The sequence below is a fragment of the Engystomops pustulosus genome, chromosome 6 (genome assembly GCF_040894005.1).
Source record: "Engystomops pustulosus chromosome 6, aEngPut4.maternal, whole genome shotgun sequence".
Lineage (NCBI taxonomy): Eukaryota > Metazoa > Chordata > Amphibia > Anura > Leptodactylidae > Engystomops > Engystomops pustulosus.
The window spans coordinates 149,044,571-149,063,373 of NC_092416.1; the positions used below are offsets into that span (position 1 = coordinate 149,044,571).

At 43.2% G+C, this 18,803-nt stretch overlaps 1 protein-coding gene across 1 annotated transcript in view; it reads right to left on the reverse strand.

The window, feature by feature from the left end:
- Positions 1 to 18,803, reverse strand: part of PLEKHH3 (pleckstrin homology, MyTH4 and FERM domain containing H3) — a 42,225-nt gene that overhangs the window by 18,318 nt on the left and 5,104 nt on the right. Inside the window, exon 2 of the mRNA XM_072111741.1 lies at positions 5,096 to 5,151. Coding sequence (XP_071967842.1) covers positions 5,096 to 5,151 — 56 coding nt within the window. The remainder of the gene's footprint in view (positions 1 to 5,095; positions 5,152 to 18,803) is intronic.

Here is an 18,803-nt window from a genome sequence, read left to right on the forward strand (position 1 = left end):
GCCAATCACAGCTTATACGCCTGTATTCATGTGTATAAACCATAATAAATCTCCCCTATGTATTATGTTTTTAAAAAGAGTCATGTGCAGTCACTATAATAGATTCACCTTTGAAAATAAAGAATAGCTCAGATGTTCTTAGCCCTGGAAGAAAACCGAGAAAGTTGGTAAAAAAAAAGTCTCATGCCCCAGGACTAAACACATGCCACAGGACTATTAAAGTGCCATGGGAAATCTTTGCCTAGTGGCTCCTGGGATGTTGCGATCCCAGCAGGAAGGAATGCTAGGACGCGCCAATGTGCTGGGTTTAATTTAACCACCTGAAGGAAGGGAGGGAAACCACATCAGCGATGGGCTGTAGCCAATGCCTGCACCCAGACAGTCAGATGAAGGGCACAGGAGATGGGGCGGTAATGTAGACTGAATGTGTGAAGGAGGAGGAAGAGGAGGAGGGGGCGGCTGAATCACAGGGAAAGAGGGAATGATTTGTATAATGATGAGTCAGACAAATAGGAGGAAGGGAGACAAAAAAGTAAAAATAGAGGAGAGGGAGTGCAAAATGAGATCCTGATCCACATGGAGAAGTGAAGGGGAAAGGAAGGGGAAAATTTTACTCTCCAGATTCTAAAAATCCTAATGTGGCACATTTAGTAACCCCGTCCGCTGAGTTCACCGGAAGTGCATTGTGACTTGTCCCACGGTAATGCACTCTGCCGCGATTCACTAAGATCGTGCGCCCGATATCCTGCATGTGTCATTTCCCCGCTCAGGTCCAACAGAGTCGGATTATTTAACAGCAACCCCTCTAAATTGTGTTGCATGGAAGCCAGTGCAGCTGCGCCAAAAAAAGGATTGAGTGCGCCAAAATCCCAGTGCAGACACTTGTTAAATACCTGTGCAAGCCGCGTAACCCCCGAAAAAGGCGCATAGTCCGACGAAAGTGAGCACTGCGACCCTTAGTAAATGAGCCCCAATATGTTGCAGTGTTGACAATATTTACAGTTTTAAGTGTGACCTACATTCACATAAAAACTGCTGTGAGTGATACCCCTATTTCATTGATTGTAAGCTCTTGTGAGCAGGGCCCTTACTTCTATTGGCTGATCATAATATAAGTGGTTTGGGTGGCAGCCCAAAGCTTCTATGAGGCCCATCACCATCTGAACCAATCACGTGCAATGGTTTGCATATGTAATAAAAAGAGGGACCTCTTATACAAGAGCCCTTGGAGGTCCACCAAAGGCTGTGAAAATGAAGATTAAAAAGTGGACAGAAGTAACCCATCCTCATTTCCCATGTAGATTTATTCTGGTACTGTATATAGGAATTAAATGCCATTAAAAAAATATAAGACAAGTGGGAGGCCCACAACCTGTATACGGCACAGGGCCCTCCCGTAACTCCTCACAGTACATCTGTATTTTAGGAGAGCCAACTTGAGAGTGAGTCGGAGCTCCTCCATTGGGTCCATTTAGACCAGGTGGAGTAATAAGCCTCTATCCGGCTATCGTCTAGTGCCCTGAGCTCTTCCAGACCGCGAATGCGGTCACCTTCCTCCACCCACATCAGGCGGGTAGGAGTCGTCGTAGACTTCCAGAGTCTGGGGATCACCAACAGGAAGTGTCTTAGGATACCCTTTTTAACGCAAAATATATTAGGTTCTAATGTTATCTCTTATCCGAGGAAATAGTGGAAACATGTTAATGTAACACAACATATAATATAGGTGGTTTGGGCGGTAGCCTCTGGCCCAAGCCAAATTTTATACTGAGAAGGACCTTCACCTATGAAATGGAAGTAATTTGGGTAATAAAATTTATATTTAAATAAATCAAGGCTGCCTTAGACAATAGTAGATAATAACACAGTCGGCTTGGGGGTAGCCGGGGCTAAAGCCATCTAGACCAAACCACCCATATACTGTGAAGGGTCTTCACCCATGAAATTCTCGATATCTGCTCCTGCTCTTAATACACATGTACACAGAAGCCATTTCAGGACCTTTAAAGGTCCTTTAAGGTCCTTTAAAGATCGAAAGCAGGCAGAAGGGTCGCATCCTCTATTCCCCAAGAAGCTTGATTCTAGTACCATATAGGAACTGAATTCAGGACTTATAAGGGCTATAACATTCTTACACCCCAGGGCCCATGGGTGTTAATCTGCCCCTGACTGGTATATGTACCCCCATTTATCATGAGATTCCATTCCCCCATCTGAATTGAACATCAGGTTTATGAGACTGATGGAGATTGCTGGGGATTTCTAACAGTTTCATAAAGAATAATTGGTGTTCTACCCCATTCTTGGGGTAGATGGCTTTTTAGGGGATACTATTTCAACTTTGGCCACGCTATGTTTCTCTCGATAACTTCCCTGTTAGTAAGCATTGGTTCAGATTCCTTGAATATCATTAAACTTTATCAACAAGCCAAGTCAGACATTTACTGTCAACTTTTGGAACTCAGTACAAACTTTCTATGAAAGCAACTTGCTGAAATTAATTAAATGTTAAGCTTTTCCAACTAATCGTACTGCGAGGCTGAGACAAGCTGTCCTCTAAACCATATCGCCATTTCCTGATGCATGCCAGGGGAACTAACTTTTAATAAGAAATGTAGCCGTACATAATCCTTCCAGATTCCCAGACTCCTTTGCTGCTGAGCTGGTGGGAAAGTAGGGAGCCAGTCTAATCAGAGCGAGACCTCGGGCCTAAAAATAAACTTGTTTACGTAAATCCTTGCGGCCAAGGAATTTGGAAAATGGTCCGAAAAAGTTTAAGGAGGGAGGGAGGGCTGCAGAGAAGAGTCAGAAACAGGAAAATTCACAATACTTGAGTTAACTTTGAGGAGAAACTAAATACTAAAAAAAAAAGTTGTGTTGTGAAATGAGTCACTAGATTTTCTTGTAAGTAATAATTTAAGAAATTGAAAGTTACGGCTTACGTAAAGAAGGGGAGAGAAATGAAGAGAGGAAGAGGCATGCGGGGGAGGGGATCCTGGCGATTAACCTTGCTGTCATCCTCTCCAGATGGATGTGTAGCTTACATTCACATCCTGGGACATTGCTGAACCCAGCTGGACTGGATCTGTAATATATCAGGGGACTCTCCTTATCAAGCACTCAAGAACATTAAATCCAGAGGTAAACTGATAATAAAAACAATGAAAATTCCTCCTATGGCTGTGGTCTCATGACACACCTATAGCCAAAGAAGGGTTTTGTGCCAGGAAATGAACATATGCCTTCCCATATACCATGGCGCTGTACATCCGTACATCCGTTTCCACCTCCTCTGGTGCCCAGTCCTACACTACAAACAGTTCCATAGAAAGTCAATTAACTTCACTGAGTAAAGCAAAACCCATGTGACTATAATGTAATATAATATACAAAGCTCACTAAAGTAGAAAATAGGCCACAAAAACTATTGGATTAGTAAAATCATGACTCTTGCATAAGAGATCTTAGGCCGGAATAGTGGGTAAGCTCCCCTGAAATAGAGGAGGCTGAGCAATACCATTACAGCACACAACCTGTACATACGCGTTCCACCGTTTTTGCATCTTAAAGGCACCAATACACAATACATATTACAGCAGAGTCAACTGAAACCAACTGTTTGGGCGGAGTTCAGTGGGAATTTGGCTTCTCACTTCTTCCACAATCGATGATGTCAGAAGTATCTATAATGGTCTTACTCTCATTTACCCCTTTGGCCAAACTATTAAATGGGTTTTCACATGAAAGAAAGTTCAGAAATTTTAATCCCCTAGTAATGTTTGCACAATGAAGATAATTTTTGACCCCCTTACTTTACAATGTTACTCAGTGTTACTGCTGTTTTACCTCCTATCACTCATTCACGGTCAGTGTAATATTCCAGAGTGTGGGGAGGGACTTTCTAAGCAGACACTTCATGATTCCTCTGTGCTATGAGATGCTGTGTGCTGACAATGTGCTTAGATCTTTTCTCTTTTACATTGGACAAATCTGGCTACGGCTGTCATTTGTCCGAGAGTTTAGGGTGGTATTATGGACAAAGGAAAATGAAACAGATTTGTGAAAAATTTACAAAACTAAAATCTGGACTAGAGGGGGATATATACCAATTTCCCCTATTTTATGAAAAAATTTGCAAAGCTTTAGCAAAGTGGATCTTGGATGATTTGCTCATCTTTAATTCCATTTAACATTCATGACAAGTCTAATTTAGTAAATTCCTGTATTCCCTGAAAATCACAATGTATAACTTTGCGTTGTTTTCCTCCATAAATGTCTGAATGCATCAAAACCAAGGCATTATCAGTAGACACAGTTGGATGGCAGTAAGTTGGGTAATAGAATTTATGTTACAATAATATATAACAATTCATGGCTGCTTTAGCCAGTAGTGGATAATAATATGCGCGGTATGGGGGTAGCCCGGGTCCCAAGTCTTCTAGGGGGTCATGGCCAACCAAACCACCCATATACTGTGAAAGGCCTTCACACATGACATCCTCATAGATCTGTTCCTGCTCTCAATACGCATGTACATAAGAGTCATTTTAGGACCTTAAGGGGTCCTGAAACTGCAGATTGAAAGCAGACAGAAGTGACACGTCCTCCATTCCCCAAGAAGCTTAATGTACAGTAGTACCAAATGTAGTAAGTGATTCCAGACTTGTAGGGCTATAACATTCATACAGCCCAGGGTCCATGCATGTCTCCGTCTGCCCCTGACTTTAGCTACATAAAATTGAGGATGGCTACCAAAGAATATAAGATGCCTGATGGACCATGATGAATTAGCAGACCAATCCATTATCTATAACAAGAATGGCAAGCAGGTGCACAGTCTACAAAAAAACTACCTCTAAAATGTCACTTTTAATATTTCTGGGAATAATTCCTTCTGTCTATATCGTCTCCATGTGACTGCACATAATATCAGAACCACACGTCTATATCACCCGCCAACAGCTTCCTATTACATAATTCCAGTCTTGTGTTTTATATTAGGGGAGGCACGCAATGATTGTATAATGCTATTTGTAGCATATTCTAATACATATTAGCCAACATTTCATTCATTAGACACAGTTTGAGCTCCTACCTTTCCAAGCCATTGGATGCACGGACAGGCTGGGTAACGCCGACATCTTGGGACCCCTAAGAAAACGATACAAGATGAATCGATAAGAGGCCGAACAAGTAACATTATGATAATAATTGTAGCAAATATCATGAATTTTTACAATCTGTCGTGACCGACCATGATATTGATGAGTTCAAATTCCTGAAATACAACTTCTGATGTCATATACACATTGAAAACATAGTAAAGAACCAGTTCTGCTTGGGCCGTATTCAGGTGTGTGCAAACTTCATGGTGTGTCTCCTTCTGTGACAAGCCACATACAAAAAGCTCATCACCAGGCTCAGAAACATTTGACAGCTGTCACCGTTTCGATAATAGTTTCAGGATATATTTGTTTGACCTACATATCTTTCAGGAGAATAAGAAAAAAAGGTGTGTTGTTTTTCTCCTTCAGAAACAGCGCCACACATGTCAATCAGGTATTGCCAGTTATTGCAGCTTGCCAGCACTCAAAGAGTCATGCTGAGTTGCAATACCGGACACAGGTCCCATGCACATAACTGTATTGGGGGCCACTGATCATAGTCCTTATAGAAGTCTATTACCTCCTTATAGAGGTGTACTGCACACATCGGGGCTTATTTACTAGGGGTCCCTCGGCCGCATTTTCGATGGGTTTTCCGACTTTTCGAGGATCGCGCTGCCGGGACAGGGATTTAAAAGGGTATTGTGCCGCACACGATTGGATTGTGTCGCAATCGCGCCGGTTTTCATGCAACACAAATCTGGGGGCGGGCCGTCGGATGATCTGACGGATTTGGACAAACCTCAGGATTTAACATTTAAATTGTGCCGCAAGCCAAGCACTGACATACATCGGGAAGAAGAATGTAAACTCCGGCAGACCTGATTGGGGAAGCGACAGATGCAGGATATCGGGCGCACGCTCATAGTGAATCGCCACAGCTGTGCATTCTCGTCGGTGAACGCAACTCGGGATCGCGCAAGGACTGGTAAGTAAATCTGCCCCACCATGTCTCACCACACAATGTCCAAGCCGGATGGACACGCCACAAAAGATAGAGCAGGTGCTATTGGTGTCCGGATTTGCGGAGCAGACGTTCAGCTTCCTATAGAGAGTGGAGGGGTGAGGAGTGCTCACACCCCTCCTGCCATGTGCTTCACCTGCACCGTGTGCATGAGGTCTTAGGATAAGGGTGCTTCTAGATAAAACTATCCAACTTTGTTGGCTTCTATGAAAATTGTGAGAGGTATGAAAAATGAGATTGTGGGACAAAACATGGTGTGCATGATGCAAGGTTATTCTGGGATCATATGTCAAACATTTTTTTCCTGACCAGGTCATCCCTCCTTTGGCAGGGGACTTGGATTTAAAAAAAAAAAAAAAAAAAAGATTGTTTGGTCTAAAAGTTCTTACGTTGCCTTAATTTGATGCTTGTGATAACAACTGTCTAGGGCCATACATACAGACCAAATAAAGGACCCCTGGGAAAGATGCCTGAAAATGTTCAAAGGATCTCCAGAGTCCTTCATCTACAAACACTTGTAAATGTTTGACAGGGTATGTTGCAAGTCAAAATATATGGGAGCAATTTAAAAAACAAACAGACCAAAAACACAAGTTTATTGCCCCCCATGGTGGGAGGATATAAGAAGCTGCCACACTTGGGACTGGCTGAAAAAACAACACAAAAACTAACAAAAAAACATGTAAAATAAATAATTTACACAATGGACTGTATAGAGCAAAAGTGTAAAGAGTTTCAGGGGCTGGGGCAGTACAGTGCATAGTTGTGTTTTTCCCCCCATCATGGGCTAATTGGCATCAGCCTTATCTTGTCCGAGCCAGGGGTGTCACATGGCCATAATTATTTAGATGCAGTGTCCAGACAGAAGACATCCACATGTTCAGTTTTTCAGATTGACGTGCATGTTCTGCGCATGCTCCCAGTAGCATTAATTTGGGGATATGTTTATTAAGAGTTGATAATGTAGTTTATTTGTAAAAAATACATTTCTTAATATTATTAACTTTGTGTAAATGTAGCACAAATGCTTTGGGGGAGGGCGGTCGTCACTAAAGCACATCCGGGCTCCGTGGTTCTGGCTCTTGCATCCCCCCCCCCCCCCCCAAAGAACTTGTGTCCCCCTGTCCCCCTCCCTGCTCCCTGGGTGCTTCAATGCTTAAAGGGACCTCTCACCAGGGACCTAATTTTCACTGAAGATAGGTTGTTGAAGTCCATCACACCTGCAGTGCAAATATGTCTTTCTGCCTTTCTCTAGGCATTTGCATTACAAAATAATTGTGTGTTATTACTTACTTTGAATCCTGACAGAATCCTCTGTGTAGTCCCAGTGGTTGGGCTTTGGTTTGGATGCATTTAAAAAAAACAACATGTGACTTGTCTGTGCTGCGGAGTGCTCAGCTCTTGGCCCCCACCTTTGTGCTCCTGTACAGCTCCCTCCTCCCCCACTGATGTCAGCTCACCAGGCTGTGACCTCCGAAGAAGCAGGACAGAGGAGCTGTACAGGAGCACAAAGGTGGGGGCTGAGAGCTGAGCATTCTGCAGCACAGACAGGTCACATGTTGTTTTTTGAAATGCATCCCAACCCCTGGGACTACACAGAGGATTCTGTCAGGGTTCAAGGTAAGTAATAACACACAATTATATTGTAATGCAAATGCTTAGAGAAGGCAGAAAAGCAGATGTGCAATGCAACTGTAATGGGCTTCTGAAACCTGTCTTTAGTGTAAATGAGGACCTTGGTGACAGGTTCCCTTTAAATACTGACAGAACAGACAGTGAGAGTCCAAATAACACACAGCGAGTGACATTTATTATGCTTTGTACGCCAGTTTTCAGGCCTACAAGCCACAAAAAATGTACAATTCCCAGTGCACGCCGAGGAAATTGAGACATTTACTTCCTTTTCTAGCCCAGATGCCATTTTTTTTTAAGTGGGCATTGGTTCATTTTAGGCTGAATACTGACATATAGATTTTATCCTACTTTGTAATCTATGTCATTTGTTATTTAAAGGCAATATACTGAGTGGTGTTGGCTAATTATTTTACATTTTAAAATACATAATGAAATGCTTAATAGTTACTAGAATATACTCAGATGGTTAAACAATAAAAAGTGTTGGTACATCGAGCATACATCGAGTATAATAGAGCATCAAATAATTTGAGATATATGATCAGAATGCAGAAAAGCCAGGAGAGAGATGCTAGATATTAATAATCAATTCAACCACCACTACCAACCTCTCCCTCCATACACCAGGCCCCTATATACATCGTTGGCAACATTCTGACCCAAACTGACCTAGAGAATGGAGAACCTAGCCAAAAGGTTCTACAGTTGTGTAGATTGCCAACCGTCTACAGTTGCGAAATTGTTCCTTATGGAATAGATATACTGGTGTGGCTTTTATCCCACATCATGCCATTAGGCTTCCTGAAAGTCATGCTTCGTGTTTAGGAGGCTGCCTAAGAAGGTAGCCAAGTGGCAGTGGGGCTTATTTACTAAGGGTCCGCGTGCATCGTCGGACTTTGCACCGTTTTTGGGTTTTGCGCTGCTTGGACAGGTATTTTACAGATGTCAGTGCTAGGATTTTGTAGCATGCGATCGGATTTTGGCGCAGCTGCGCTGGCTTTCATGCGACAGAAAGTGGGGGCCGGGCCATCAGACGATCCGACTGATTCGGACTGAGCGCGGGAATTAACTTTCAAATTGTGTGGCAAGACCAAGCACTTACATACACCAGGAAGAAGAGGATGAAGTCTGTTGGACCTGAGCGGGGAAGCGACACATGCAGAATATCGGGCGCTAGGCACTTGGTAGGGTGTAATACACCGCCTCACTTTGGGACACTAAACCATCGGTCCATAAACCTGTGGGTAGTTTAGTGTCCCACATCACCCTCACAGGTTCCCTTTAAGTGATAAATATTTTTCTATTCAGTAATGTGTAAATTTGTATATATATTTAGCCCATGAACTGTACGGAATATGACGTCACTATATTAATATAGATCATTATTATTATTCATTCATTCTTTAGCATTTTTGTGAATGACCCGGACAACCCTTTTAAACTGCAGAAAACATCAGATACTAACTTTGACATGATTATACCCCACCCCCACACTCTCTGCAATACATAGAGGTCACACAGACGACCAGATGTGGCATGTATGGCCCCGACTAGTAACTCCCATGCTAGTAATATGAGGAGCGTGTAGCCGTCTAGTTTTCAGTGTGCCGCAGGCTAGTGAAGGGATATTTTAATTTTTGTAATGCGGGAGCTACAGAAGAAAGGTAAAAAAAAAAATCATTTTTCCGCATTATGTAAACAACTATTCCTCACTTCTCACCACTGCTGTTCTAGATAAAGATTGTGCAAGGTCCGATTAACCAAATTCTTGGCTGCCTTCTATCCTTATGAAACAGCACAAGTTCCTCCTACGTAAAACCGCACAACCGTCATTAAAACATTAATAAATGGAACACACAACGTAAAAATACATACGACTACACAAATCATAACCTCCCCACTAGAGAGCTGCAAAACCTATGGGTGTTGTAGTTTGGGTAGCCATCACTTAAAAAAAACAACTCACTTTGGGTTCATTATAATGAAATTGTGTCAATGAATTCTGAATTTTCTAGTCATTTGTAGAGCCATTAGGCATGTACTGCTTCTTGCAGGGCTTTTAGGGACTTAAAGGCGACCATTGAAAATCAATGAATGGCCATTGATTTCGGGGAATGTTCTGCCCTGCGTAATGTACTCTGTAGGGAAAATGAGCGTTTACACCCACAGCTCCCAGCAATAAGTCAAGTATATGGGATACTTGGCCTTGTAAGCCTACTGCTTTGGCAGGGAATTAGTTAAGGTTGTATCAATGGAGCAGAGAACTATCATAAAAAGAGAGCACTCAACCGTGTAACTTCTTCCAAACCAGGTGGCTTATCACAGTCTGAGACATAAGTAAACACAGACACACAAGACTCAAGGAGGAGATGGGGGAGGGGAGGGCTGCATTGTCCCTCAGCCATGGTTCTCAAGAAATGCCATGTCCATGTGAAGTCCCCCTACCCAACCGCACTCATATATTTTACTTTATATGTTTGTTTTCATGAACAGAAAACTATAACAAAAATGTTTGTTCCACTGATCAAACACATATTCAGAAGATACATCAACTCACAATGAGCAGATAAAGCTGCCCATAAACACATGAAACCAAAGTCAGTCTGAGACTAAAGGATCTCAATGGTTGAGGACAGTCTTGTGGTTGGCCTTGATTGGATCAATCCACATGTGACCTTGTGTCCAAGCCGCAAGTAGACAAGATGTTGTATGTTCCTTTGTGTTTGCGTGGGTCTCCTCCGGGTCCTCCAATTTCCTCCTACACTCCAAAACATACTGGTAGGTTGATTAGATTGTGAACCCCATTGGAGACAGGGAACAATTTGGTAAGCTCTGGGCAGCAGTGCATAATCTGTGTGCGCTATATAAATACAGGAATTATTATTATTAAGGCTCGACATCAGCCAACATGATCTAAGATGTTTCCCTATGTTTTGGTTAATAATGGAGACCAGCAAAATAAAAACGTTCATAAAGTCTTGAATACTGCTGCCATAAACCATGTATTGTGTGAATGGAGACATACTGTCCCACTGACAACTACTGCACATCTGGTACTTTACTGCAGGGACAAGAACACCACAATAATGTCCTGGATGAACTTAGTCTCCTTGTGCCAAACCACGAATGAGCAAGTGCGGCATGATTCAGTGAATAATCTTCAAGCTCTAGAGAATGTGATTTGTACAGTAATAAAAGTATTGTCAGCAGAAGAGGACATCTCAGTCTCCGGCCCATATACTCTCTTATGGGATTAGAGTTATCATCTACGGGTTCATTTGGATACCTATGGCCAGGGAAATATGGTTCATGTGAAATGCACATTTTCTTGACCTGGGTCATTCCCTCCTCATGTGGACCAGATCTGACCATCCATTATGTGGTTACCCATTCATATGGAAAGTAAGGGGAAATACATGACTAGATGTGGCATACCGCAGTGGATCACCGGGGTTTACAGACACCAGGCACGCTGTATATTGCTACAATTTGAGATGAGTTGCTGTTTACGACGCAAGGCCCAATAACTGCTGTAGATAAATGCACAAAACAATCTCAAAAACGGAAATGTTTAAAACGGCCTTCGAGATAGTAAAGATTTTCAGCACATGCCAAAGGAAAGAAATGGCTTGACCTATGGTGTCCCACCCCTCGTTTCCATTCCACAAGTAGATATAGAGTCCGCACTTCATAGTCTACTGTGTTCAGCAGTTACAGTCAGTTCTTTACTAAATGAAAAAGATCGAGTTTCTATCTTGCCTGCATCCTACCAGGAGAAATGAAGGTGACACTGTCTAAATATAACTCCATGTCCCATCTGTCCCGCACCAGGTGTTGTCACCCCGATCCAACGCTCCGGCAGGTGGCCAAATGGAGGACCTGATTCTAAATTTAATAGGGACCTGGCAGTGAGTCTTCAAAGGGGTGTGCAGATGGCTTTAAAGCTATAATACCTCATTCTGTGTTGTCAATGCTTCTGTAATCATGTGCAAGGGGGTTCTGGTGGCATTTACAATATTCACCTTGCAGATTCTCTGCTGCTCACATTCCAAAAGTTATTGGGGCTTATAAGGGTCCCGCAGCCACATTTTCGTTGGGTTTTCCGACTTTTTGGCGATCGCGCTGGGGATTGTGTCGCACGTGATCAGATTTTGGCGCATCGGCTTTCATGTGACAGAAATGGGGGGCAGGCCGTCGGACGAACCGACAGTTTCGGACAAACCGCGGGACTTTGAATTTGTGTCGCAAGATCAAGCACTTACATGCACCAGGAAGAAGAAGGTGAACTCCGGCGGACCTGATCGGGGAAGCGTCACATTCAGGATATCAGGCACACGATCTTAGTTAATCGCGGCAGCTGTGCATTGGAGTCGGGGAACGCACCTCAGGGATCGCGCAGGGACGAGGAAGTAAATCTGCCCCATTGGGTCTCTACTTCCCGATCCTGTACTAGCACACAGGAAGTGCTGCTCAGCCAATCACTGAATTATGTCACCATGGTCAATGGTGATTGGCTAAATGGTCACCACGATGGGGACCTGGACAGCATTGGAATGGGAGTGACAGGACACTCTTGCAAAGGTTATTCCTTTTTTAATGTTTTTTTGTTATTCTGCAACATTTGTAAATCAGTTTTACCCACCACAACCTTTTTAGTATGAATATGTTGAATAGAATCTGAAATACTAAAATAACCAATGTCCACTTTGATCTGTAACTGCAACATTGAACATTTACATTGTTTGCAATGATTCACATGTTCTCTATGCTGCTAATCTAATCCATAACCTGTTTTGCTGCCAAGAAATGTCATGTAATTGGGTGCCTAATGCTAACCCTGTGGCTCAAGGTGACGACACGGGATTACAGGCCCTACAGCTGTATCTTCCCACGGTATAACCAGGCACAGCATTTACTTTTTTTTTAGTAAAAGAAGGAATTTACAAATATTAGCTGTGTCTTCACAAACGCTCAAGAAAGACAAAACTCCTTCCTTCTAGTCTACGATGACCATTGTACAAATATATATATATATATATATATATATATATATATATATATATATATGGGGCAACTTACATTGTTGATAAATAATATGCAGTTTGAATGTTCTGAACCCTGAAGACACTGGGCACCAATGCAACGTCTACACATCTGGCAATTCTTGGTGCTCAACACTGCTCTAAAAATATAAATATCCAGCAATACAAATGTATATTTTACAGTCCTGCTGCTACTAACAACACACACAAAGCTATGCTTATCTCCCCAGGCCTTCTACCCAAGGCCATATTTAACACTTTATCATATTTACCCAACACAAGACCTAGGGCACGCAGCCACGCAGTGGGGCGGCAAAGCGGAGGGGACTTTATTAATATGTAAAAGAAACCTGCCCATGCCACCACCCCCTTCATTAAGCAGGCACCAGGGTGTATCTACCCCACAGACTACTACTATCATCAGCAGCTGCATATTTTGCTTTTAACAATAATAGTATTGATTAACATTGCTACATATACGTTGCTACCTAGAAAACTCATATGTATGTGATGACGCGTCTTACCCAATGCATTTCAAAACGTAATGCAAGTGCATCATGTGAACGCAGCCTGAAGCAGTTTTTGAAGCTAAATCTAGCAGTGGACCATTGGTCCATCATTGGTCCATATTATTATGATTCATATCTTTTTCTGGGACCAACGCTGCTTTCTACTAGTAAAATGCTTGGAAGGGTTGGGGGATTTGGCATTTGTGGCAGAATCATTGGCTTGAGGGCACCTATAGGGGCATAAGCACTGTAAGTACCTAGGGCAGTACTTAATAAAGTCCTGCTGCTTCCTAACACTGCAGCTCTAGGTGGTCAAATGAATATAAGCTGAAGCTTTAGTGTAGTCTCCGATGTCTGATGAACGTGGCTAAAGTTAGGAAATCCATCTGCTTGAACATTAATGACATGCCCACTGCACAAGCACTAGACTGGCATTCAAGATGGGGATTTTCAAGGTTTAGTTTTTTTGGAAAGGCTTTCTGGCACACAGTGACTGACCCGCCCTCACTTTCACCACATAAATAATATGTTAACATTTGAAGTTTTTTTTAGTTTAAAACTAGATTAAAGTAAGAAGATCAGATGATGTTCCAGACCTAAGACCTGTCAGTTCCCCCTTGAACATACTTAGGCGGTAACTTTTAAATAATTCCCAACCTAACAACTGCTTACTAAGGTGCCTGCCAAGACTTGATGGATCTGTGAATATTTAAAGATTCCATTTCCTGGTCCAGAAGGTTAGACCAGGGTAAACTGAGGTAACTAATGATATCCAGTTTTACATGTCGCTGTGGGTTATTTACTTGTACATAGGAGTAAATGACTTCCCTCTCAAAGTGGTGACCTGGGAAGACTCGCTGCCCTGTATGCAACACGTTTTTTCCGTACCCCTGGCGTTTAGCTTGCAGACAATAACCAGCTTCAGTAACTTCAAAGCCTAAAATTCATGGCGCTATATCCCTGCCCGGTATCTGCATGATCCATAGCACATCCATCTGTGGTACCAGAAAACAGAACCTTCTCATCTATTAAACAGTTACCCATCTAACATAGACTTCCTTCTTCGGATTTACTGTAGATACCAGTTTCACGTAAAGCCGCAAGATACATTTAAATATTTGCATTCAGAATTTATTTTGGGACAGTTTTCATCTCAATTAACTGATATAGAAGTATCACACAAGGGAATGTGCTGTGGATAATGGGGGGTGGGGTGGATGATCAAATGAACCTTCAATTGGATGAAAAGCCCCAAATCATAAATGGAAGCAAATAAGCAAACATGGTATATTACAGAACGTCACTTCTTTATGCATTAATACATTGTATGGGACTGGGAAACCTTTGGCCTACCATGGCACGTCCCCGTGGACCATTCAATAGCACCTAATATTTGTGTAGAAATTTTCCCAAGTTAGTCTCTGCTAGATCTTCAAAGCCTATTAGTTTCAGAGCCTGGGCCCACTAGTGGACCCTCTGGAACTTAGACCTCAAGCAAACGTTATATGAGGACAGGCGCCTGCTGTTTCACCAGATACCACACATCCCCATGTGTTTCTATAGGCTCATACACACGGCCCCGTGACTGAGCCGACAGCTTTAAATGTATACAGCTAAAGCTTTTTATGCAATATCAGCCCGCACACAACAGACCTGTGATCCGTTGTTTGTGGCCAATGTGTCATCGGCATGTGAAGTCCACTCATGCACCGATGAGTTGCAAACATAGTCAGGAATATGACCTGCTCCATAATCTACAGCTCAGTCAGTTGGCTCATAAAATCTGCTGTGGAAGCCACCATAATGTGTATGAGCCCATAGGAATACATAGGGCTGAACACATCGAGGGGCATTTATTATTGACTTACCAAAAAAAAACTGTTGCTTTTTTCCACCTTGCAGCGCATGTTGTGCTTTATTTAGGAAGTGTCGGCACCCCAATATTGGTGTTTTTGGGACAATTACTAATATTTCTTTTTTTGGTGGACAATTTGGTAGTCACTTTTCAGGGCCGGCTCCAGGTTTCAGTGGGCCCCTGGGCGAAAGAGCCTCAGTGGACCCCTTAGGCCGGCGCCACACAGGGCGCTTTGTCTGCGCTTGCAAACGCAAACGCAGACAAAGTCGCGCCCACCGGGGCGGGCCTCGGCCAGATCGCATCAGCGTTTCTATGGAAACGCCTGCGATCGTGACCGAGCCGCCGGTGTTTCGCGTTAAATTCACGCAAAACACTGGCGGCTCGTTCCCGATCGCAGGCGTTTCCATAGAAACGCCGATGCGATCGAGCCGAGGCCCGCCCCGGTGGGCATGACTTTGTCTGCGTTTGCGTTTGCAAGCGCAGACAAAGCGCCCTGTGTGGCGCCGGCCTTAGGGTGAAGACACACATGACGTTTTTGGGCCGTTTTTACTAAGTGCGTTTTCAGATCGTTAAAAACGCATGCGTTTTTGAAAACGCATGCGTTTTTGTCCGTTTTCCGAAATTGCGCAATTAAAAACGGACAAAAACGCATGCGTTTTCAAAAAACACATGCGTTTTTGAAAAACGGATGCGTTTTTTAACGCATGCGTTTTTAACGATGTGAAAACGCACTTAGTAAAAACGGCCCAAAAACGCCATGTGTGTCTTCACCCTTAACAGTTAACTCATGTGACAGCTGCAGCCTATATCAATTATGCTCAGTGTGCGGTCACTGACTTTCCAGCCCTGCCCACAGTGCCCAGACTGCAGCCTCTATTAATTATCATGCCCAGGCCAGGCTGCAGCCTATATTAATTATTATGCAGCCAGGCCTCCACAATTTAAAAAAATAATAAACTGTGAACTTACCAGAATGCAGGTCCTCCGCTCCGGCGATGATTGATGCGTCCGCTGACTCCGCTCCACTCTTCTCTCTCCATCTACCGCAATCTCTGACTTCAGTGCAGCGTCCGGCAGGGACGCATACGCAGTGAAGTCGTCACGCTCAGGCACATCTACGCGGTGCCCTTGAGCTGATGTCTCCTGCAGGAGAATCCTGCGTGATCCACGCTGGTGCCACCCCGTCAAGCCCGGCGGCAGTCGACTCGGACAGAGTAAGTAGGGTCACCGCAGGATGCCGGCGCCGGCGTCGTGGCATTGTTGTCGCTGATGCCATAAATTTTTTTCTTCAATAATCACGGTGGGCCTCTGGGGATCTCCGGGGTCCTGGCACTTGCCTGGGTCAGCCGGGTGCTGATGCCGAACCAGGCACTTTTCCTGCACTTCTAGTTTTCTGACTATTTTGCCTTCATGAATGTGGAGACAACTCTAAACCTTTTCGGTCCTGTCCCAATTCATTAACCCCTTGCACCACAATCTAACATCCCTCTGTAAATTATAGCACGATTTGTGTGCCAAAAACACAGACCCTGTGCTAAAATTGATAAATGCCCAACATTATGTTCTAAAAAAAAACGTTCATATGCATAAGGCCGAACTGTCTGTCCCAAGAACTGAGGGACACGACTACTAAACCAAAGCGTAACATATCGCAAACATGTTTTACAACATGTAAGAATGGACAGTGCAGTCATAAATTCTTTATCCTAGTGATGACACACACATGCTATGCTGTGACTAAAGAATTTTGGCGCCACCGAGGAGGTTTCTCTGGTAAGACAGGTTGAAGTCCTCTGGATATTGTTAAATTACGTCTTAAATCATCCACAAAGCTTCTGTTACGAACGCTCCAATGAATTAAAAGGGTTATAAAATCTACTGCAAGTACACAACAAGCTGCTAACACTGTTCATAAGTATGGACCTACACGTCTGCCCTGTGTGACGCTTCATAGCGGATGGTTTTATACATTTACACAGAATTTCTGTATACACTGTACTTGTGTATGGAAGAGTTAATGCCAGATCCTACAAAATCGGATGCTGGCTTCTGCCAGCAACATATATATGAGGCAATGAGAAGGCAGATTCACAGCCTGACAAGTACTTATTACATAGCAACTTCTCTTTGTGACAACTAACTGCGTCCTCTTCAGCTTGACACAAAATCTGACATCTTTATCACTGAAAAGACAGGCGTAATAATCACATCTCGTCCAACAGGTTTTTCACAGCCTCCAGCGAGCTAATGTTAGAGCCGCTCCTTACTCAATTTGTACAGAAACAGTCAGATTCCTTTGTATGAGTCTCCAGGTCTTCAGAGAATACCACACAAAGGCAAAACCACTTCCTCAAAGTCACCCAACAATTAAAGTAGGGCCGATTTCCCAAAATGACTAGGCTTACAGGGTGGGTAGTAAGTGGAGTGCTGGCACATAGTGACTGAGCCTCTGAGACTCCATGTCGTGTTATTATATAGAATATGTGGAAGTAATTTGCTAAAAAGTTCCATAATTTATCAGTGAATTGCCATATATATGATTACAGGACAGCAAGATCTGATACTTTCCATTGTGTACAGTCATCTATTACAGACCTCTATCAATTTGGATCAAAAGATGTCTTGTCTTAACCCACACCTTTTTATGTCCTAGACGTGAAACCCCCATCCCCCATTTGCCCTGAGTGATCTACAGCCTCACATCTGGTCTGTGTCTGTGCAATATTTGCGCACCATTCATCGCCATGATCTACATTGTGCATCTGGGTTTACACATGCTGCATTGTTAGGGGTTATAACGGCTAATGGACTTAACTTAAGCCCTGAGGCACATGGCAAATCTGTGGCATGGAGACTGAACAATGGCACAATGAGGCCCTGTGGCTTCATAATGTGGAGGTATTCTACCCGAAAAGCACTGCTGCTATAAAATATACATGTCACTGCATCTGATGGAGGATGGGGCAATTTTATTTCTTATAAAACCAGACACGGAAACAGGAACTAAAAAAAAATCTGTGTGCCAAAAGCCTAACCAGAGGCATAACTGGCAAAAGCTGCTGAATGCCAATGCACAATCTGTACCAGAACCCTAAAAAAATTGTATTCTTCATAATACTAGTCTATTTGTAAGGGAAAGAGACACCTTATGTATCTCCTAAGGCTCCTTGGCAGGATGTGACCTTACTACTCATCAGGCTTTGTTCCTGGGTCTAATATTTAAAGGAACTTTCCAGGGGCTGTCAAAAAATAAATTTGCTTGGTTCCCACAGTGGTCAGATACTTCTCGTTTTTGGCCCTACACCCAACCAGAAGTTCCAGGAGTAGTAAATGGCCTGCTCTGACCATGTGATAACACTTTTCTGACCATGGGAGGTCATTGTCTCCGGGTTTGAGTAGGTCATTCATTGGCTAAGCAGGTCCCTTAGGCACAGGCCGGTGTGGAGCTGAAGCAGGATAAATATGTGTTTTTGCCACCTTCTACCCTGACTCCCACTGGCTTTTCTAAAATTCCCAGAGAATAGAGATTTGTAAGGTGACAATTCAATACAACCGCTAAAACGAACACAGAATTTTTTTTACAAAGCTGGCCGCCTTCCTGTGGGTTTGCATTAGGGAATGCCCACCTGTTTA